At 38.7% G+C, this 23194-nt stretch overlaps 1 protein-coding gene and 1 long non-coding RNA gene across 2 annotated transcripts in view; both read right to left on the bottom strand.

Annotated features, from left to right (window-relative positions):
- Nucleotides 1–23194, bottom strand: part of LOC133526024 (uncharacterized) — a 196831-nt gene that overhangs the window by 5247 nt on the left and 168390 nt on the right. The gene's annotated exons all lie outside the window — the stretch shown is intronic.
- The window catches only part of LOC133526021 (dopamine D2-like receptor), a 55772-nt gene continuing 37795 nt past the window's right edge, over nucleotides 5218–23194 (bottom strand). Inside the window, exons 4-8 of the mRNA XM_061862495.1 lie at nucleotides 20006–20193; nucleotides 14845–14940; nucleotides 14227–14391; nucleotides 6681–6859; nucleotides 5218–5730 (exon numbers count right to left, since the gene is read on the bottom strand). Coding sequence (XP_061718479.1) covers nucleotides 5516–5730; nucleotides 6681–6859; nucleotides 14227–14391; nucleotides 14845–14940; nucleotides 20006–20193 — 843 coding nt within the window. The 3' untranslated portion in view covers nucleotides 5218–5515. The remainder of the gene's footprint in view (nucleotides 5731–6680; nucleotides 6860–14226; nucleotides 14392–14844; nucleotides 14941–20005; nucleotides 20194–23194) is intronic.

Genomic DNA, 23194 nt, shown 5'->3' with positions numbered 1-23194 from the left:
GAATACATCTACTTACCAAGTTTGAACAGTATAGCTTTTATAGTTTCGGAAAAAAGTGGCTGTGACAGAATCGGACAGACAGACGGACATGACGAATCTATAAGGGTTCCGTTTTTTGCCATTTGGCTACGGAACCCTAAAAAGGATTATCTATTTAAAAAAAAGATAGGTAAGTATTTTTTATACCATGTCGGTTACAAACAAGCATCCGGCCTGCCTGGTGATATTTATTACACACGCGATGCGGACCCTTTAAAAACCTTTACACTCCTTTTTTGAAGAACCCCATACTGCAACGATACGAAATCCTTTGAAATTATGTTTTCAAGTGATTTATGTCCCTGCATTGAACAAAACTTGATTTTGCTCACTGTTTTCGGGCATCAGTATGTTTTTTTGAGCCGCTGCACGCTGAGATAAAACTATCGGCCCAATTCGAAGAATGAGATACGATAACGGTAAGTTCTGGTTTAGGTAAGTTCTCATTTAGATATCGTTTATATGTCGTATAATTGACAGATGCAGCTCGATTCGGGCAACCATGTCACTTTGACGTTAGAAATATCGTAGATAGATCTTATTGGGATCACAGCGGAATCGAAACCAACTTCAATTTTGATATGTCGTTTAGTTAGGTATCGATCTTTTAAAGATCTTTCCAAGATCTTAAATGTGTCTTAATCATTCTTCGAATCGGGCCGTAGGCCTAAGATAAATCTAACAATAACTCAAAGTAAATCTTTAAATTCATTGTCATTACAAAACATAAGCTCCGTACTAAGTCGTATAATTACGGCATCCTTTGCGCGTCGAAAACTCAAATTAAAAGCTCCTTTATTCCAAAAGCAAACTGCGAAAGTAAACTGCACGTCGCGAAGTTTGCGTACGCCATTATTTCCGAAGTTTGTTACACATTAATTACAAGGTATTATTAAAGGACGCTTGTGGATTTCCAAAATGTGCTTTAGCAGTTGTACAATTGTGTCCAAATTTCAGAGAAAGATTTTGACGACCGGTCGGGCCCAGCGGGTAGTGACTAGTGACCCTGCCTATGAAGCCGATGGTCCCGGATTCAAATCCTTATTTGTGTGATGAGCACGGAATCTGTTCCCGAGTCATGGCTGTTTTCTATGTATTTAAGTATTTATATTTATCGTTGTACAAGCCTTAATTGAGTTTACTGTGGGATCTAGTCAATTTGTGTAACTTATATTTATTTATTTAAGTAGAATTGAGGGAGAGTGCTTTTTGTCCTGCATTTTCACGGCGTGGCATCATGTGTTTTACAAAGTGAATATATACGTGCATGAGCGGTGTATAAGGGAGAAATAGAAGAGGGAGCTAGAAGTGGTAGACCTCGGCTGACTTTATCTAATAAAATTGGGGAAATCCTGAAGAAAGATCCGGTTAAGGGCATACTAAACTGGCGAGCGTGTATACGCTTCTAGTTACTAACATTATTTCATTTAACAGACGGTCAGCCGGCCTAGCCAAGGCGACAATCGCTATCACTACAACAACGATACGCTTTGTCTCTCTATCATATTAGTGCTACAGAGAAAGTTGTGTTTCGATCGCTATGGAGCGTTTGGCATGTTAGCTACGCGCTACGCGGTCAGGTGAGGTAAGTGCCCCGTGCTCCACGTGGCAAAACAGTTCTTTATAAGTACATATTTAAAGTCTGTCTAGTGCGTCTCCCTGGTTTAGTAAGGTACAGTAGGTACCTGTTATAGATACCTGTTATAGATACCTATACGATACGCCTTTATGACTTTAAAATAACGTTGTGTCAGTTTTTCATTTGCGTTTTGTGTACAATGTATTATCGCAGGCTGTGCTGTAGGGTCCTGGAATTTGATTTTGTTCCCCATCATGCCATGTCGCAATAATATAATATCCCTAGCTAGCAGCTTTCATAATTTTCTCCGTGATAAAGTACGAAGTGATACAGAAATCAAATTCGACTGTACCTAAACAGTGCAACTTTAGGTAGGTAGGCATCTTTGTGTAACGGTGTTTTATATTAACAATGTCCGTCATTCACCACACAAACGTCACAAACAATCGTGAAACAGAAAAGAGTCTTCATTTCTCTTCATTATAAAAGAAAAAGGCTTTTATTGTGAATAAACCGTAACTACAAGTACTTACTTATTGCCTATTGCCTGCCTGTGTTCATTGTCTATTCATTGCCGTTTGGATTTGCGAAGCACTTTGACCACTTTTCGGATAGGACAGCCGGTAAATTGACTATCACATTTGCATGTTAAGTGGCGTCCAGGTTTAGCGCACGCGAACCAAACGAATGTTTGCTGTAGATTGCGTGCTTTATGCGAGCCTCGCATGAATTGTGCTAATTAGGGACGCAATCTAAAGCAACCATGTATTCGCAGTCGCAATTCGAAACATTTGGACGCGACGTGAATTCGTACACATACATTTATTGAATATGTGCGAAGTTGGTGGTGGAGGAAGTCAACACTAACGCACGACGCGGTGAAAATATGAAAATTCGTGGAGCTACTAACTGTGAAATATTGTTTAGCGAAGCATCACCTTAATTCCGGGTATTCACTATGTATGGTTGGTATTTGTTGTCGAGTTCCTGATAATTCTATTGCTACAATTAAAAGCATACCAATTTCTCCATGACACTGGCATTTACATGAACAGTGTCGGATATCGGAAAACACTTTTACCTACAGTATAGGTAAGTTTTTGTGAAGTTTGTTCAGTTTTGTATTTCATATAACATATAGTCGTACGAAAAAAATGTATGCAATATTGTATAACATTAAGTCAAAAAATGTTTGTGGAGTCTTTCTTTATAATGTTCGCTCGTTCGCTTTCGCCTGTAGGTCACATCGTGAAGTGTGAATTAATTTTAAGAACACTGATTTCGTGTCTCTAGACTCCCTAGCAAAGGAAATTTGATTTTTCACCCATGTTGATTTATTACTTTATTTATTTATTTATTAACACATTAAAAATAACAACTTGATCAGATAAAAGTTCCATTTTCTGCTGCGTTACCGTACAAAATGTAACTTTTATCTAATCGAGTTGTTTATTTTAATGTGTTAATTAAATACTCCTGGATCTAATAATGCCAGTGTAAACAAAAAAGTAATCAACATGATTTTTGAAAAATCGATTTTTCTTCACACGAACACGGAATCAGATTTCTAAATGTTATTGACTCAAAAATTACTTGCCTTTTTGACTCATACAAATGCCGAAAAAACTATTAAGTATATAATATTTTCATTTCACAGATTATAAACATAATTCGTAGGTATTACAAATAACTTATTATATATTATATAGCCTATGCCCAGTACCTAATTACGTATGTACAATTAGATTAGCTTAATATTGCTTTACAGTTAGCTAAGGAGTCACAACCACATGGGAATGCCTATAATACAACGAGCTTTGGAAATGGTTCTATTCAGCAAACGCCGAATCAATATGGCGATTGAATTGTTCAAAGGCTAAAATACAAATGCGTAGGTACTGCGTGAGCAGACTATCTGAAACCTAAGGAATTCAAAACGCTGCCCTTAAGCTCCATCATGCGACACTTTGGAAGTGGTCGCAAAAGCTCTTGAGTAGGTACAAAAAATAAGGTTACACATGACATCTGTTATTTCATTTAATACACACAACAACTTGCGCGTGTCTACGCGTGAAGCTGAAACCGTGCTACATAACGTTTAATTGTACAAGTGTATTAATTATATATTTTTTTTATCATTTACTGAGCTAGGGTCGAAAAGCAGCCTTAGAGTCGGTGGGAGAATTTCAAAATTATTAGTCATATTACTTTTAATATTTTCTACCGAGAGTACTACAAAGTGTGACTAGAGTTGAAGCAACTGTCTTTTGCGATACACTTACTTATTTAGAAGATGGAAGTATTGTCAAATGCATGTAGGTATATAAACATGTATTGTAAAATTGATAAAGGGGTACACCGAAATTCAGTAAAAAGCAGCAAATAGTGTCAAAAGCATGAAAATCGGAACGACATTACGGTTACAACGGTTTGCATATTTGCAGCTTTTTAGCACTATTCAACATGACCATTTTATCTTGGTGTGCATTAATTTTTCATTCATTTAAGACTGAGGATGCGTTTGATATACAAGTTCTCAATGTTGGCCGAAAAGTTAATACAATTGATCATTAATCAATACAAATTGAATCGCAAACTGTAACCGTACGTTACGGTTTACGGTTCAATGTGTAATGGTTATTGGTCAATTGCAATTAGCGTTCGGCCAACACTGCAAGTTCTCGATTTTATCGAGATAAACTTTATTGACATTAACATATTAGTTTTCAGAGATACATATATCTAACAAAACATATAATCTCATCCATTCATTCCAATGACTAGTAACTCCAAACATCAATTATCACATGGAAATACACTATGCTTTGGCAGACCTAAAGATAATTACAAAATATTCGTCATTACTACGAAATGACTAGTAAAGCTCGAAATTTAGAAGAACCACGCAAAAATCAAGCAATTTTAGACCTTATTGACGACGTAGTAAGACTCTTGACGTAAGAAATTGCAGTGGTTCCACTATTACAATTAAACTTAGGAGTTTGACCCTTTCCTAAAAGGGACATAAGGATACATGCTGGTGCGTTGCGCAACCCAAATGTTATTTTGTATGTGAAATATTTAAAAGTCTTTTCAATTTAAATATTTAACATTTAGTCAGATAAATACTACGTACACATAATATTATACGAATTCGTATATTGACATAGGTACTCCAGAGCTTCGGCCCTCCAGTGGATTTGATGAGCCCCGGACCGATCTCAATAGGTGCTCATTGGTGACGATGACGTAAACAAAGGATTAGCTTTGGATTATGTTCGTTGGTGTATGTATGACAAGGAACCACATGACCTTCGTTCCGTGTAAACAGATTTCGACGTTTACGTATTCTACTAATAATCCACCAAAATGAAAGTACTGAAGAACCTGTTAAAATGGAATAAATAGTATTTTAATCCGGTAATCCCTCCGGCCGGCAAATAAGTCTAATAAAAGATAGCTCCTGAAAACTCTTTTACTTTAAAAAACGGGCATTTCAGAATTTGAAAATACAGCAATATTCATTAACAAAGGTCTTAATGATAAAAGTTCACTAGAATGACTAACGGCAAAAATCAACATTTTTTTTTGCAGTTTGGTTGCTATGATTTGAACCTAAATAAAAAACGGTTATTTCAGACTTTGGCTTGACTTACAGATATGTAATTGTGGAAAGTTTGAAACAAGTTGGAAGCTCTCGGATATTTTAGGAAACTTGCACAGTAAATAAAGGAAACTTTCATTTTGTAAACGGAATATTTCGGTTCCCATACAAAAATTTAAATTTTTAAAATTTTTGAAAATTTTTGACTAAGTTTTTGACTTCTAAAATCTGACAGGAACGAAGGTAACACTACTTGAGGGGATCTAATCATACACGACCAGATAATCTATGGGCTAGGTGCCGCAGTGCAAGATCTTGCGGAAGGCCTTCCTGAACTCCGGATTGAAGATGGTGTAAATAACGGGGTTAAGGAACGAGTTGATGTAGCCCAGCCACGTGGTGAGGATGAACACGGTGTAGCCGGGCCCGTAGGGGAGCCCGAGCTTGGTGCAGACGGCGTCGAACACTGAGCAAGTGAAGAATGGCGCCCAGCAGAAGAGGAAGACACCTGGAATTAGATGTAAGACTTAAGACAATAGTACATTATGATACAAGTGTGCTAAGTTGGTCACTGCACACGAGGCGATATTGTGTGCTCGAGCTGTAAGCGAGCGCGCAATATGAAAGCCGATGTGGGTAATGACCAATGCACACGCAGGTTTTTCAACACACTTGCGAGGAAAAACAAAACTTATAAATTAGATTTGCAATGCATATTATTAGCAATCAGTTACCATCTTAACTCAGTCGGATAATATAATGAAAAAGCACGAGTGTTATAATATACTGAAAAAGCACGCGTGTTTAATATCTAAAATAGGAAAAATCGGTGGAATAAAAACGTCGTTTTGAGCAAGTGTGTTGAAAATATAGTTTACTACTAGTTGAAGAATCAAGCTACTTTTGCACCGTCTTTATAATGATGAAGTGTGGAAGTGATATAATAAAGTCACGTTATTATGGAAATGTTATGTTAATGCTGACACTCCACACTTTATCATATTTAAAGTCTGTGTAAGGTTACCTTAGGCCGACTATAGAGTCGTCTTTGCCAGAGTCAAGATAACATTTATAATCAAATTCATGTATAGATATATAATTCTTATAAATTTATATCATATTCGGGAAATTGAAATTTAATTAAAAATAACGAGAGCGTGTTCAATATTCATATGGCCAATAAAATACTAGAGGATCTAGCCAAGCTGACCACTGACTGCTGACAATCGAAACTTTAATAATTTATGCAAATAATCACTTGACTTTTCGTAGCATCTGTCATGTCGATACATTTTTTCTTTACGTTTGGCGTTTGTTGATACGATTGTCATCTTGGCTTCTTTCCCAGTTCCGCAGGTAGCAAGGTTATTTATTAACCAATGAATAAAAAGACATACGTTAATTCCTTTCGATTTGTCACTAGGATACTCTATCCTGTCTCTGTTGGAATGACCTTACCCAACACAATAGCGAGTGTCTGCGTAGCTTTCTTTTCCTTCTTCGCGAAGCTCTTGGCTCTCAGCTTCCCAGCTCGATTAGCTCGGAAGATGGTGAACCTGGCCGCTGATGCTGCGGACCTGAAGCGTCGACGAGGCGTGGATATGACTGAGCTTTTACTGAGGTTGCTTAGCTTTTTCCTGCGAAAGAGTTCACTCGTGAGTTTATTTTTTATAGAGAGGCTTTCAGGCTATAAAAAAAGGAACAATTAAAAAATCACTGCTTTCATTGAGGGTCAACTCGTGATTTTTGAAACACAGGTCCGTTCGCTCTAAGGTCTCTAAGTGATGGTTGGTGAAAGAGGTGCGTAGGTACGATATTCTTTCGTCAAATAAAATTACACCGATTTTTATTTCGCAGACATTAAATGGTATCTGGATTCTTTAGCAGCGTACTAGGTACCTAACAGTTGACAGAATTTAATTATGCAGATTAGATTATGCAGATATATTCAATCTTAGTTCACTAGACTTTGCAAAACTTTGTCTGCAAATAGATAACTTGGTAATGGTAAAATTTTGACCAGGTTGTTTTGGTAAAATTTGGAAGTAAGATTTCAGATTCAGATTCAGATTTCGTTTATTCAGAAACAATACAAGCATTGTGTTTGAAATCATTATAATATAAAATTAAAGCAAGAAATATTACTTTGCTAATCCGCGAGAAAATAACGTGTTAGTCAATCAGTGCTAACCCGTTATACTTACTTGCGTATTTTTACATGCAATTAATGTTCCCACCCTCCCACCACAAAAATAAATACGCAAATAAATATAACAACCCACCACCAAAAGTACAAAACTCGACACGTGTTTCGCCTCTGTAGAGAGTGTCGAGTTTTGTACTGGATTTCCGCAAAGTAACGCCTGATTCTATTAATTATAATATAAAATTAAACTATATACAGCCTTTAATATAAGTTTAGACTATGCATCTAGCTACTATTTAACATATCGAAGTACCTATGAATAAAAAAAAACATTAATACAGTTGTGGAAATACAAACAATCGCTCAATGTGGGAAACCTGCAAAAATCTCGTCAATACTGTAAAAGCAACCCCTCAATAAAAATATATATTTTTTTCCAAAATGTTCATAGTCCGTAATGATTTTTAGTTCTACAGGAAGCTTGTTGAAGATTCTGACAGCCTGATATTTGTCAGCCTGTCAAAAACGAACCTAATGACAATAGCTAATTAATATTTAGGTACCTAATACCTACCTACCATAACCTATATACAAAATACAAACGTGCAAAAGCTAACATTACTTACCTGAATCAATTAGCAAAGTAATCAGCTTATCGCTCGCTTCTGCCTCGGGAACGATTTATTGTCGCTATCTTTTAATTGCACGTCTCAACGGCTTACTCACTTTGCTCCTTTTGTTCAGGTGTACAGGCCGCGTAGCCAACGTTACAATCGTTAACGCTCCGTAGCTTAGCGTAGTCATCTCTCTCTATAACTCTTCCATATTAGTGCGACTGTGACAGTTGCGTTTCATTCGCCACGGAGCGTGAACGATATGCACGTTGACTACGCGGGCTGAGCAGCTACGTAGGAAATAATGTAATTTTGCGTGAATGCCCAATGTCGGATCAGCGCGTCCTGCTAAAGCGCGATTTTGCATTTCATTGATATGAACGTAATCAGTGTTGGCCGAACGTTAACAAGAATTGATCATTAACCATTACAAATTGAACCGTAAACTGTAACCGTCCATTACGGATAAGAATTGACCATTAACCATTACAAATTGAACCGTAAATTGTAACCGTCCATTACGGATTAGAATTGATCATTAACCATTACAAACTGAACCGTAAACTGTAATGGACGGTTACAGTTTACGGTTCAATTTGTAATGGTTAATGGTCAATTCTAATTAACGTTCGGCCAACACTGAACGCAATGTTGATAATTATTTCCACGCATGTCCGATGATATAGGTAAAAGAAATAGAAACGATATATTAATACATAATTTACCTAATTTGGCCTATGGCGCCTACACATAACGTTTATATCCAAATCGTCTTCCACAAAGCAGTGACGTGGTCAGCCATTGCGAATGCATCAGGCGGCTAATGCAATTAATCTGCGCTTGTGTAAAGTGCTGATAGGGCTACCTGGAGCGGTTGAGGTATTTCGACTAAATCGAGAGACAGAAATAAATAGACAATTGACAACTGTTTAATTTCAATGTAAGCCGTAGTCATCCACTATTGAAAGTTCTGATGTGTTGTAGCTAGTATGATACGCCTACGATTCCCGACAGTAAGCGACAAAGTGGGACCTTTGACTAGACTTTGACACATATTAATATTTTTGAATCCAAGATAGCGGCTACGCTTCTATATCTAAGAAAATGCAATTACGATGATCCTTAATAAAACAATGAACCCTTCAACTTTTAACCTATTGTCCTTGAACAGATCCTCGTCTATCTATAACTTCGAATGTGTCCCTAAAGGGACTCAGATCCCATCAAAGTTAGCGATTGTCCCTCGGTTGAATGTCGTTCATTACCACTAACTCGCACTCAGGGCTGTATTTAACTATGCATGAGCGCTGAAATACAAATATGGGGACTTTTGTCCTTTGATTTGAGATATTAGACATTTTCAAATCACATAGACCGCGGGCTAGGAGTATATATCGTCAGTCATCGCCTCTCGGCTGATACTTTGTCAGATGATAATTTAGATGCTATCATAAATTAAAAAAATAACCGGTTGTATCGCGGTAAAAAGACCGTCAGTAGATGATGTGAACATGTAAAAAATACGCGCCTTATCAATTTATGCCCGCAAAGTTTTAATTATGTAAATTGCGTAATCCGTTTATTTGAAACGCCTGATGAAATACTACATGTATAGTTTAATGATTTGTTATGACTATCATAAAAAGGTAAAGCGCTTATTTTTTATAAGTTCATGCGACCAGCTGACGTTCTTACCACCGCGTTACAACCGCGATCCATATTAAACTGACGTTGTTATTGCCGTTTTAAACTATGCTTTTCCTTGACATTTAGCTTATTCAGCTATGCATCTATCGTATCGTAATATAACTATGGAGGACTCTTGTCTGTGTGCTGAAACAAGTATAGGGAAGCAAAAAGTATGTTTTCTACTTTAAGTGCTTATTTGTTACATTACTGCTAGTAGTATCGAAATCAACTTCATAAGAAGCCCGGTCGCACGCCCCAGCGCGGCGCAGCGGGGGCCCAGAGGGCCTACCGCGAACCACGTTCGACGTGTTGCCTCTCTGTTGCACTTGTAAATTCGTACGTAAGTGTGACAGGGAGGCAACACGTTGAACGTGGTTCGCGGTAGGGCCTCAGGTATAGGATCCTACCTGAGCGGCAGCGGCGAGCGGATGCCATAGGTGGGAACGAAAGGTCGGATCGCTGTATCTCGCTCCAACCTATGGTCGCCGCTCGCCGCTGCCGCCGCCGCGCGATGTCGTGGCCGGGCCGTTAGGAATATTCATACCAATCATACAATACTAAGCAAACAATATACTTAAAATTTCCGAAATTCAATTAATTTTTTAGTACAATTTACATTACATATAAAATTAAGATAAGACAACTAAAACTAAACCTAACTAAAAAATCCCTAAAAACTACCTTCTAAGCCTAGGCCCCTCGGCAAGGTGCCCATCACGCAGGCAGCGTTCCCGCGCTGTATTGCGATAGCGATCCTCTGCGTGAGAAAGCTGCCGGCGCGAGATTCCCCTGTTGCCTCCCTCAACCGCTTCCCAAGCTCCTTAAGGAGCCCACGCGCTCCCCTACCCCACGGTCCGAGTGTCTCGACGCCAAATGCTACGAACTCGTAGTTGGCGCCGAGACAGCTGTATTTGTAGGCCTTAAAGCGCTCTCGGGCGTCCGCCGCTGCCCCGGCATTTCTGCATTTCATACTAAGCAAGTATTGGTTTTTAAAATTGTGACTTCTATTTTTTTAATTTTTATAATTTACGATTTTATTTATAGTTTAATGTGTTTTCTGCTGTCTTAGAAAAAATATTGTTTGCAACGGCAAACTAATTAGGTCTTAAAATTCTCGGAGCTGTCTTTACAAAATTCAACTTTGTATCGTTACTAAGTTTGTAAGTTACTTACTACCTATGTATCTGTTAGACAAAACACTATAACAACGTTTGATCTATGAGTTGTAGGCGAGTTCTGTTCTTACTCTGTTCCCGTCATGATTGTAAACTTTTGGGTACAGTTATTGATACATTGTATTAAATTGGAAATGTTGCTAGGCTACTAATATTGTGCGTAAAACAAAAGCATTGTCATCAAGTTTGTCAAGTTGTTAATTAATAACTTTCACACTATGCACAGTCCTTTGTGATGGTTTGAATTAATTTGGAAGGTGGTTAAAATACAAGTTATAAATGAATTAACCAACCCGACCGTCAGACCCTTCTGATTGTAAATGAAATTATACAACTCGGGTATAAATCAAAATATTTTACTTAATATTTTTTGAGGGAATGTATAGGAGGTGCAAACGTACATGTTACACCTTTGTTACACTTACTTCTCGCCCTCGCCCTCGACGAGTTAGTCAAAGGCGCAGTTTGAAGGCCTAGTCAAAGATTACATATGTATACATGAGATTTTCAATCGGTACCTCTGTGGCCTGGTGGCCTAGTGGTCAGAACGTTAGCAGCGTCAGTTGAAGACGCCGGTTCGATTTCGGGGATCTGATTGAAATTTGGCATATACTGCTGCTTTATAAATCGCAAGTCAGACCCCATATGGAGTATTGGTGTCACCTTTGGGCAGGAGCACCTGGATGCCAGCTTGGGCCCTTCGACTCAGTCCAAAGACGTGCTGTACGAATCTTCGACGATCCCAAACTCACAAGCGGTATTGAATTTTTAAGTCAAAGGAGAGACTTTGCCTGCTTGTGTGTGTTCTACCGCTTGTACAATGGGCTGTGCTCTGAAGAATTGTTTGACATGATGCCCCAGGGCTACTTTCTATCACCGCACCGCCCGCCGTCGGCAGGATGTTCAACCTCATACCCCAGAACCTAAATGGTCACGCACTGTGCGGTTTAAGAGGAACTTCCTCCCGCGCACGCTCCGGTTGTGGAATGAGCTACCTGCCGGGGTTTTCCTGAGGGTATACAGTATGAGGTTCTTCAAAAAAGGAGTGTACAGATTTTAAAAGGGTCGGCAACGCGCATGTAACACCTCTGGAGTTGCAGGCGTCCATAGGATACGGTGACTGTTTACCATCAGGCGGGCCGTATCCTTGTTTGCCACCGTCGTGGTATATTTTTTTTTATTAAGAGTTAGAGGAGGACAGACGACGGGAAGGAAATAAGAGACATATAAGTTTCCGCTTACGTCCAGTTATTTGCCAGTACGTTTTTTTGCTGGATCCAGTTTTCTGTAGTACGCGTGCAGTATCCCGCAAACAAATTGGTCGCGTGTGTGTGCAAAAAAACCGTACCCGCAAAAAACTGGACGTAAGTGGGAAAGAGCTCTAACTGAATGAATGAAATGACACTACGAAAGCTTTATGTGTCTTCATGGCCTCTTTTCGTGGTTTATTACCTATGTGGGAGAAGCCGAAGAATGATAATTTATTATGACCTAATAACAGCGAGGTAGAAATAGATTAAAAAAATTGATAGAATAAATGTAACTGCGACATTCAAGCGGCTGAATGGCGTCGAATCGCACAAGATAGGAGCATAGCGTAGTCATCTCTCTCTATCACTCTTCCATATTAGTGCGACTGTGACAGTTGCGTTTCGTTCGCCACGGAGCGTGAACGATATGCACGTTGGCTACGCGGGCTGACTCAGCGAAGTGAGTGTATGAGTGAAATGTATCTGTCAAGTTGATAAAATTAAACTTGATTGGCCGTGTTGTGTAGGATGCTGGCCGTCAGGAGGTTAAGCGAACAGGCAAAAGTTAATTTAACTCTATAGAATAGTCAATGGTCTAGGGCAGCCCTAGAGGCACTTAGTGCCGTGGATTGATTGCATTAGTCCCTCAGTGCATTTACTATTTATAGCCAGATAGAACGACTTTACTGCGTTAGGTGACCGGCCATTTGTACTTTTGATGTGAATAGACTTGTGTCGTGTCGTGCCCCCGTCAAAGATGAATGAAAATATTTAATACACCCAATCTTATTTCAGCTTCAGTTTACAGTTTTGTATGATTCACGGTTAGTTTCACTAGACTTAAATCGACCGGGATATAAACCGTGATAACCTTTTATATTGTCGAAATAAAGGGAGCTCAAAAACAATATAAAAGGTCAACACGGTTTATATCCCGGTCGATTTAAGTCTAGTGAAGCTTCAGTTTCTTCCTCGAGATTTATTATATTAGGGTTAAACAAATTTTAGAAAACTAACGACTCTGGTACATAAACTATATCCCGTTTTTCTTATTCGAGTCTCAAGTACTGATAAAATGTATCTATAATGGTGCCGCGTAAAAATAGCTTTAGATTCTCTTAAATTTGTGATGTTGACAGGAAAGACGCGAACGAGATTGCTAAAAAATGTGTATGACCCATTAATTAGGAGGCTTGCCATGACTCGTAAAGGTTGTAGCGCCTCAGGGAGTAAGTAATTGAGGAAAATAATATATCATTTGTTAATAGGTCACGAACTGAAGAAACAGTTGATTGACGCCTTTACTATTTACATATTCATACCTGAATACAGAGGCGGCGCTAGACCAACATTTTATGTGGGCAAGGTACATTTAGCGAGGCCTCCTGGTGGCGCAAGATATAACGAACATTTTTACGTTGTGTCCGAGATATGAGTTGCGAGGCCGCTTGGACCGCGAGGCCGTAGGCGGTGGCCAACGTCGCCCAGGCCTAACGCCGCCTCTGCCTGAATAAGTCCCTCAGCACACGGCGCGTAACCGTAAGAGACGCGTAAGCGAGTACGTACAACTTCAAACAAGTCCGCACACGAAGCATTGTCGTATCGTAGCGTATGAGATTTAGCGTATAGGCGTGAAAATACGTATTTGTATGATTTGATATACATATATATTTTTTAATAAAATTTCTATAAAGAAAAGTAGCTGCTGTATGTAATTGCATGATTTCTATAGTAATCTAAGTTGTATTTTTTCTAATTTAATTCATGTTAATTATAAGATGTAATGTTTTGAAAAGATGTGTCCCGCCGAGTTTCTTGCCGTTCTATATTGGGATTTAAATCTTCTCGGGTCAGAGGTGTAGGGTTAGAGCCGGCGTAGCTTTATTTGATGTTCATAAGCGCATTGTAATATGCCTACTTGAATGAAAAACTATATTATCTTATCTTATCTAAACACGACAGCAATTTTAGAATACATTTGCAACACATCCGCGTTTCATCCACTATGCAGTGGGAGATCAACAGGAGTTGTAAGCAGGAGCTTAGCAAGATTTTTGTCGTGTATTTATGAACTGGAAGAATATAGAATTGGGATATTTGGGATTGGGTCTACTAATAAACATAACTTACTTAAGCTCCGGTTTTTTCGGCGCCCCGTTCTCCTTTTTTTCTTTGGGGGTCGCGGGGGGACTGTGGTCCTTGGTCTCCCCGTCCACGTTAGAGGGCGCGTACCCCGAATCGTTGTTCGTGTTAGGGTCCATCATGGGGATGGGGGACGCTAGGTTCGCCATGATCCTGCGAAGGGATGAACGTTTAGATGGCCTGGGTGCTTGTTTGCTACGCCATGCCAAAGTTAAGATATTGTAGTTCAGGGTTTCTTTAACTTAATTGCTCAAAGGTTAACTGGAAGATATCCCTTAAAGGGATAAGTTTGTCTTTGTACTAATGACGAGTGTATTTTTTTCCTGTTTTGTTTTTATTTGTGTACAATAAAGCGATTTACTACTATTAATAAATACTTACGAGTACTTATTAGTTCATGTACTCATGATAAATTTGACTGTCATGCTGTGTTATTTGAAAAGAACGCAAACGGTTTTTTTTCTTAGTTTTTTGATGCTAGACCATCAAAAAGTTTTTCATGCGGTTTTACTTTCGAACATCATCATATTTTTTAAGTACTGAAAACGTGACATCTCTGTCCTGAGTGTGAGTGTCCAGTTGTGTGAGAGAGAAGGTTATACCTACAGGCCAGTTTCTTCCACCACGGCCGCTAGCATGAACCTCGCAGATCGAGTCGTTGCCAGCTCGTCTGCGTATACACCCATCTCTGTTCTGTCGAAGCTGTGTGAGAAAGAAAAAATGTCATTTTTATATATTATCTGCAGTTTTAATTGTATCTATAGCCTGAGCCAATCGAAATAACTCTTATTCAATTTATATGTACATAATTTGAAAAATAACCCTTCAACAACACAAAACGTTCAATAACTCCCATCGAACAAGAAACCACAACCCAATCACACGTGACATCTCATTCCGGCCAAGAGTTCGCATGCTTTATTTAAGTTTCACATTTAATAATTTCCGAGCGAGCGCGCACATTGCTGGCTCGTACAGTTACAGCTTAGAAAAGTTAACTGGACTTTTATAAGACTATAAAACTATCAATATGTGCTTTTCTAAAAAATACACAACAAACTTTAACAAAAAAAGGCGCTTTCTGAGATGAATTGCACGTTATGTACTATGAAAAAATACTTAGATGAAATAGGTGTGTAATATTTGAAGAGTTTCCACGATTTCTCCAAGATCGGATCCCGATCTGATGAGAATTAGACAAATTGTGTAATCTTCCAAACAATAAAAACTGAGTCAGATCAACACACATTAATTTTAATATTTAAAGCAAAAATTGGCTTTTTTTAAGTAACAACACTAACCTTCAACAAATTTTAATTTAACTATCGATTCAGAAGCAACAACGTCCCCGATCACACGTACGAGTAACATCTCATTCCGGCCAAGAGTCCGTGTGCTTTATCTAACTTTCACATTTAATAATTTCCGAGCGAGCGCGCACATTGCTGGCTCGTATAGTTGCATTGCAGCTTTGCAGAAAAAAACTATGAAAAATACTTAGTTGGGATGGGTGTGTACCATTAACATTTGAAGAATTTCCATTATTCTTCTAGGATCTGATGACAAATTGTGTATAGCATAAAAACCTTCGAAGTAACAAAACTAACCTCACGTGTGATGTGACATCTCATTGTCATCAAGAGCTCGTGTGCTTTTATCTAACTTTCACATTTAATCATTTCCGAGCGAGCGGCCACATTGATTGCTGGCTGGTATATTTTCAGCTTAGAAAAGTTGAGCGAAACGCTCTGACACTGAAAGTGACTATCAATGTGTGCTTTAAAGCAAATACGAAACTCAAAAACTGTTATAGTTTAGAAACTTCGAGCTATAATATGACTCAGAATAAAAACTGTTAATGTGTTTCGCCTAGGCAGGTTAATAATAAGGACTGGTAAGTCAGTCGCGACTTCGCGAGTCGCAAACGGCTCAATTATTTTATATGTGATAGACAGCAAACGAGGAGATGAGCCGAGCCACTTAAGCTTTGCCGTTCTTGAGAACCAAGAAATGTCGCAGCGCAAAAATCATTCAATACGGAAACTGGGAAAGGTGTTTCTAAGACCCGGACGCTGCGCTGTAACCCCTTTAGAACAGAATTGGAAAAAGCCGTTTGCAGCATTTGCTTTGCATTTGCAGCATTTGCTTTGCATTTGCATTTGCTTTGCATTTGCAGCTAAGATGACACTTGATGAGATAAAACCTAACTGTAAATTATTTATACATAATAATAATGACAATAACGTTAATAGGAGTCTATATGTCGCAGAAAAATGATCTAAACAGAGATTTGATCAAATCTCTAAGGGATATGATCAACATTTTATTATTTGATTAAATTCCTAAGTCGGGTAAGTAAAATGACGAAATCGACATATAAATCAACTCGCTTTGTCATTTCACCAGATTTGTTTATTCATTTGATAGAGAGCATGCGTGTTGGAGGGTCTGCCATCTTGTGGCCTAAATCGGAAACATAAACATATACATTGACACTTCACGCCAAAGCAAGTGCTGCCATCTACTGTTCTCATACGTTTTGTTGTGCATATTCTTCGTGGAAAGCACACATTTATATCACGCGTCAAAAATCTGACGTCTCCTGCGTTGCCCCCTACAGTTTATACACGCTCCCTATCAAATCCTTGAACTACGTTAGTTGACGTATCGAGCTCCAAAAGTCAACTTGTTTTGTCATATCTAGCATCCCAAAAGACGGAAGCCATAACTTTTCCAGCCGACTTTACAGCCATAGCTTTTTTGGGACCCGAACATCCAGATTCAGTCCACTGTTTTGATTGAATTTTTGATTCTGGCGTGTAGTGGTGAACCCATGTTTCATCTGTTGTTACAAATCGACGCAAAAAATCAGCTTTATTTTTCTGAAAACGATCCAAACATTCTTCCGAATTTTGCACGCGGATTCTTTTTTGATCGTGCGTAAGCAATCGCGGCACCCAACGGGCGGATAACTTTTTCATATTTAATTCTTCACTTAGAATATGATGTACCCGTTCCTTTGATATCCCTGTAGTGTCAGCTATTTCTGATAATTTCAATCGTCGATCTGCCAAAACCATATCGTGCACTTTGGAGACCATTTCCGGAGTTGTGGCACTTTTTGGACGTCCAGAGCGGGCTTCATCTTGGACACTTGTACGGCCTCGTTTAAATTCAGCCACCCAGTTTTTTACTGTGGCGTGAGAAAGAGCACATTCACCTAAAACAGTCTTTGGTGTTGGAGGCCAAGATCCACTTCGGGTCGCTGCGCTACAGCAGTAAGTGTAAGTATGTAATGACTATATATGCTATTTTGGCTTCTTCGCTTATTGATGATATGACTTTCCCATTAGAATTGTTTCGTTTATTTGTTATACCTAAGGGCTAGAGAAAAAAATACCTATAAAGGCCAGAGCACACCGGCTTGCTGAAATGCTTGAGCCAAACACGCACATACTTATCACGCAAGTGGTGTGCCGTCTCCTATAAGGGTCTGTATAATACAGCGCGCCCGTGCACATACACGTCTACCCACACGCATGCGATGTGCACAGGCCCTAAAAGGCCATTTAATCTTTCTCTGCATTCATACTTTTGTGTGTAAACTACTCGTTTCACTCTGGGCCCAAATTTCGTGAACGTGTTTGTCACTAGACACATTTAGTGATATAATAAAGTCTCTACTGACACATGGTAACCACATATGATAAAATATTTATTATTATTCGCCATTTTAACATCCTGCGTGACTTGATGGCAAATAATGTAAACAATCCAATTTACCTTCATTTCTTCGTAAAATCGCACTTTTTATGGACAACCATGATTTAATCTTTTATTTATATCAATTACTAACAAAAATTTATGTTAATTATTAATATTTCAATGTAAACATCCATCGTAAAACTTTACCTTATACGTCAAATGCTAACAAAATCTGCTATATTTCTTTACCTTATTTGCCATTTCTATTGAACTCCACTTTAAGCCAGATATCCCCGGAGGGCTTTCATGAAATGTCAATTACACCTCGGTTACACACTTGCAAATAACGAGCCGCCATTTTGTTAATTACTAACGTGAGGCATTGCCTTGCTCAACAATTATATGTAGATCGTAACGCTATTTGGAGTCTTTATTAATACCTACTCTCTGGTTTCTGTACGATTATTGCTTTCCTTTTTGAGTTTTGTATGGGTAGTTAAAATGCAAAGGAGTATTAGCATTTGAGAGTTAACGATTCGTTAATGTTGATTTCTTTCCGAAATATTAACTTGAATTTAATGTTGCGTAAACTGTACCATTTGTAAACTGTACTTGTATTTTGTTTTGTTTATTAAACGATGTTTTTGAACGCTTACTATCCTAATTTGCTGCTAGTCAAATCAGCAATTTTAGCGTCCTACACATATGGCTGAAATTTGTAGAACAGCTTATTGTTATCTCCGAATATTCTTACTTGTCGTCCTACATTACCCAAATGTATTATCTCCGAATACTGTTACCTGACTTTGAACCATATAAGTAGAACGCTATAACTACCTTTTAAACGGGCGTGATCATTTTCACTAATGAGAAATTAGGTGACCATCACGGTGCACAAAAGCAACAATGCCTTTTGTTTAACAGCTTAGGATTCAAGGTGAAAAAATCATTTCTGATAATCCGTTCTATAATAATCTACATTTTTTTCCGCTTACAATGAATACTATTGGTTAATTCCCCGCCTCGGTGGCATGCCAGCCTTAGGTACTTACCAACCTTACCATATTTGTCTAAGTGTTGCACAGTGTTTTCGTAGTAATGCTCTCCGTTTAGCGACTACGCTGTGAATAGCGTCTCATTGTAAAGCCACGTATTCACTGATTAGAAACACGCACTTAGTGAATTCGCACCTTAAAGGGCTCTCCCTTCAACATCATGAAACATGACGCTGCTCACACACGTACAGCGGCAGCCGGTATTCACGGAGTCACCACTTTTGCCTTCTTTTTCACAGTTGCTGAATTGTATCGGTCCCCCATAAGCTACTTAAAAAAAAGAAATGAAATAAATCAAAATGAAACAATTATCTAAGTCCATAAAATAAAGCATATAAATCAAAAATAAACAATGAATAATCGAATATCATAAAGTAAATATTTTTTTTTAATGAAGAATGTTGTGTTCTGTTATCGCGATAGTTAAGGCCGAAGCACAAGATTAAAACGCGACGCGACGCAACCCCACGCGACGCGTCATATGTCGAATCAAATTGTATTCTTTTCTATGACCAGAATCACACTACGAACATGTGAAGTGACGTCGCATCGGATGTTCATACCGTGATTCTAAACATAGAAAATAATACAATTTGATTCGACTCAAGCGTCGCGTCGCGTTTTAATAATGTGTTTCGTTCTTTGCTCATGAAATAAAACTACATAACGTAAACGAATACACCCTGATGTTTTGAACATATAATCCGTTTTAGTTTTATTAGTTGAAAAACCATGAAAAAAAACTTTTAAAGATAAAATCATAAAACAAATTCACAACAACAGATATCGCTTCAGTCAATAGGTAGTTTAAGATTCTTTTTACGAAAGATCCTCATTCTGTCGCCTTACTTATCTACAAGAGAGAGAAAGAGAGAGGCTCAATTGTTGTTCTCCTCATCCTCATTACTGCTCGACGCTGAGGCAGTATTTGTGGAAGGTTCTGTACTCTGTAGCTTGGGCGTTTGTGCCAAGTTTTCAATAACTAAGAGAGTAAAAGAGAAACTTACTTGTCATCCTCCTCATCCTCGTTACTGCCCGATGCCGAAGCAGTATTTGTGGGAGGTTCTATGCTCTGCAGCCTTGGCGTTTGTGCCAAGTTTTCAATAACTACGGCCGCTGTGCCACTGGAAGCTGACGCGATGCCTGATGATGTGCTTTTTGCTGAGCGCTGCTTCTTCGCTCGCTGGCGTATTGCCTGGGGAGCAGAACAGTTTCATGAAGTAAGTTAGACATGGACATTTAAGGATGATGAAGAATCCATTACATGAAGCAGCCATATTCTAAATGGTGAAATTTGTGAGTGTGGTCACAAGATTTCCTAAAACATAAGTACTCGCTACGCTGGTGGTTTAATTTTGGGATCTATGTCCACAACTTGGACCAACAACTTTGCCCCCTATTAAAACAAATAAATTTGTTCGTGTACTATAATTAAAGCTGTCCGATTAAAATACACCCGCATATTTGTTACACCAAATCAGTTTATTAACAAGATTACAGATATTTCAATGAAAACGGATTATGCGGTAAACTAATAATATCGATGTTTCAAAACATATCTGTTTCGATCACAAACCATGGATTAAACTAGATGCAGCAAGCTTTGTGAAAGTCATATTCTGTTTCTGATTTAATAATTCGTTAAAGTATTAACCTTTTCAACGCTTTTCCACACGTGTCAAGAAATGCCATGGACGCCAAAAAGTTAACTGGTGAAGAGCGAATATGAAGCTTAACTGACAGTAGGAAAGTCGCTTTGACAACATCCGCCATAGCCTTTTTAATGGTCATTGGCGTCGCGGGCACGACAGACGATGACCGTTTTAGTGGTCTTTGGCGTTGAAAAGGTTAATCTCGTTTTGATACTATTTTGACTACCACTCATGTTAATTGGTGTGCGCGAAATATATACAATCTTAGAGCCACCGCGTCCACTAGCGTCCTTTGAGCGCCGGCAGCCAGTGCTATGGAAAATGGCGTTACCTGGCCAACGTTGCGTCGAGCAGCAGCCATAGACTACTACTTGTTGACTAGACTAGACGCCGACGCTCGGGAGACGCTAGTGTGGGGTCTTGTCCTTGATTACAATTATCGAGTGAAATACCTAATAACATTAATAACTAATTGGTAAATCAGACTCGATTTCTACTCTATGTTTGTTAACTAAACTTATAAAAAGACAGAAATAATGAGCAATTATTACAATGTTTACAGAAATATGGTTTTTGATAATCTCGACAGTTCATTGCCGGAGAGCACCAAATGTTTAGAATTTGTTACCATTACAATCTTCTTCTTCAACCTGGCGTTTTCCCGGCCTAGCGCTAGGGTCCGGTTTCCTACTCAATCTTCTCCTCTTTGCCCGGTCTTTGGCATCCTCAAATATGAGATTGTTCTCTTCCATGTCCGCTTACACGACATCCAGCCACCGCTTCTTAGGTCTTCCGCGGCCGCGTGATCTAAGGCTTTGGAAAGTGAGGTCGAGGTATCTATTTCCGACGTAGTCTACCAGTCTGTGGCTTATATGGCCATACCATGGGAGGCGACTTTCCTGCAGCTTATCCGCTACGTTACGGATTTCGAGGCTGCCACGGATGTGTTCGTTACGTATGCGATCTAATCGAGTTACGCCACACATCCATCGCAATATCTTTACCTCGGTGACATGAAGCTGCTGGACATGTCTTCCGAGGACAGGCCAGGTCTCGCTACCATATAGTAGGACTGGGCGGATGATGCTCTTGTACACAAGGCTCTTTAACTTCACCGGTATCCTAGGGTCGCAGATGACACCGGTTACTTCTCGCCATTTTGCCCAAGCAGCACTTATTCGGGCTTGGACGTCGTGTTCGATTTCAGCAGATTCGTGCGGCACGGACCCAAGGTATTTGAATTTATACGTTTGCACAACAAATTCGTGTCCTACCTTTATGGGGTCGAGGTCCGTGCCGCCACATGTCATATACTCGGTCTTCATAACATTTAGTACTGTTGTGTGTAGTGATTTAGTACCTGTTACGTTACCCTTGTAATAAATTCTGTAAATCCTGTACCCCTAGTGTAAATATTTTCGACAGCGAAACGTGACGTACACGTTTGCGTTAAGTGTCATTTTGTATGTGATTCTTGACTTTCCAAAACGTCCCGCTTGGCGCGCTGTTCAAAAACCCATACAAAATGAGACTTAACGCAAACGCGTACGTCACGTTCCGCTATCGACTAAATTTACACTAGGGGTACTGATCTATTTCAATATTTTCCATAAATATGCTCTGTAGCAATGTAGTTTCAACTTTAACCTACAGTCTGAAATTGTAGTGTTTTGACTTTGGACGAGTTGTCGCGTTTAAAACATGATTTTAATCTTTGTTCTAACGCTTTGACGCTAAAAGTTATTTCAACTGAAAATGATAGGATTCACAATAATCTACATTGTTATAAGTTAAAATTCTAGGCAAATAGTTTTCGTTCTTTGAACACGAAGAAAGTAGTCTGGAGACATTTTATACATTCTCCAGTGACTGCTCAATAATTTAACAATCATATTAGGTTTCTTTGTAAATATTTATTTATTTGTTTAATCATTATTGCATTGAAGGGGCCAGTACAGCGGTGTGATGCACAGAAATTCGAGTCAATCGTACAGTCTAACGCCACAACACAATTATATAATTCGTAATAATTAATTAGCTGTTGTTGGAAAAATACTTTATAAACTTTAGCGGTCCCCCGATGCGACGACGCTTGGAAAATAAAAATATTTCAACTTACATAATATATGTGAGTATAATAATTATAATAGGTTTAAAATATTATTTGTTAGTTTTTAGAGCTTATTTTTTGTGTCGGGGGGTTTTCAAATTTTAAATTTTACTTTTATTTTGTTATTTTTAAAGTATATATAAATATTAGGAAGGTATTATTAGTGATTAGTTAAAGAGCTGACGACCTTCAAACGGCTGATCAGGTCAAGGTTACTTTACCATATACTTTCAATATCATTGAAGTGACACGGTACTAAATTTCGAATCCATAGGACGGAAGGTAGTCAGATCCCCTCATCAACTAGAAAAGAGCTGATGATCTTCAAACGGATTTTCATGAAACACGGCTCACTCGGGATAAAATTATCTATGACACAAAAAAAACTAATCGAAATCGATTCATCTATTTGGGCGCTACGATACCACAGACAG

This window comes from Cydia pomonella, chromosome 15 (genome assembly GCF_033807575.1).
Source record: "Cydia pomonella isolate Wapato2018A chromosome 15, ilCydPomo1, whole genome shotgun sequence".
Lineage (NCBI taxonomy): Eukaryota > Metazoa > Arthropoda > Insecta > Lepidoptera > Tortricidae > Cydia > Cydia pomonella.
The sequence above is the reverse complement of the archived record's forward strand: the minus strand, read 5'-3'. Positions and strand labels throughout refer to the sequence as shown.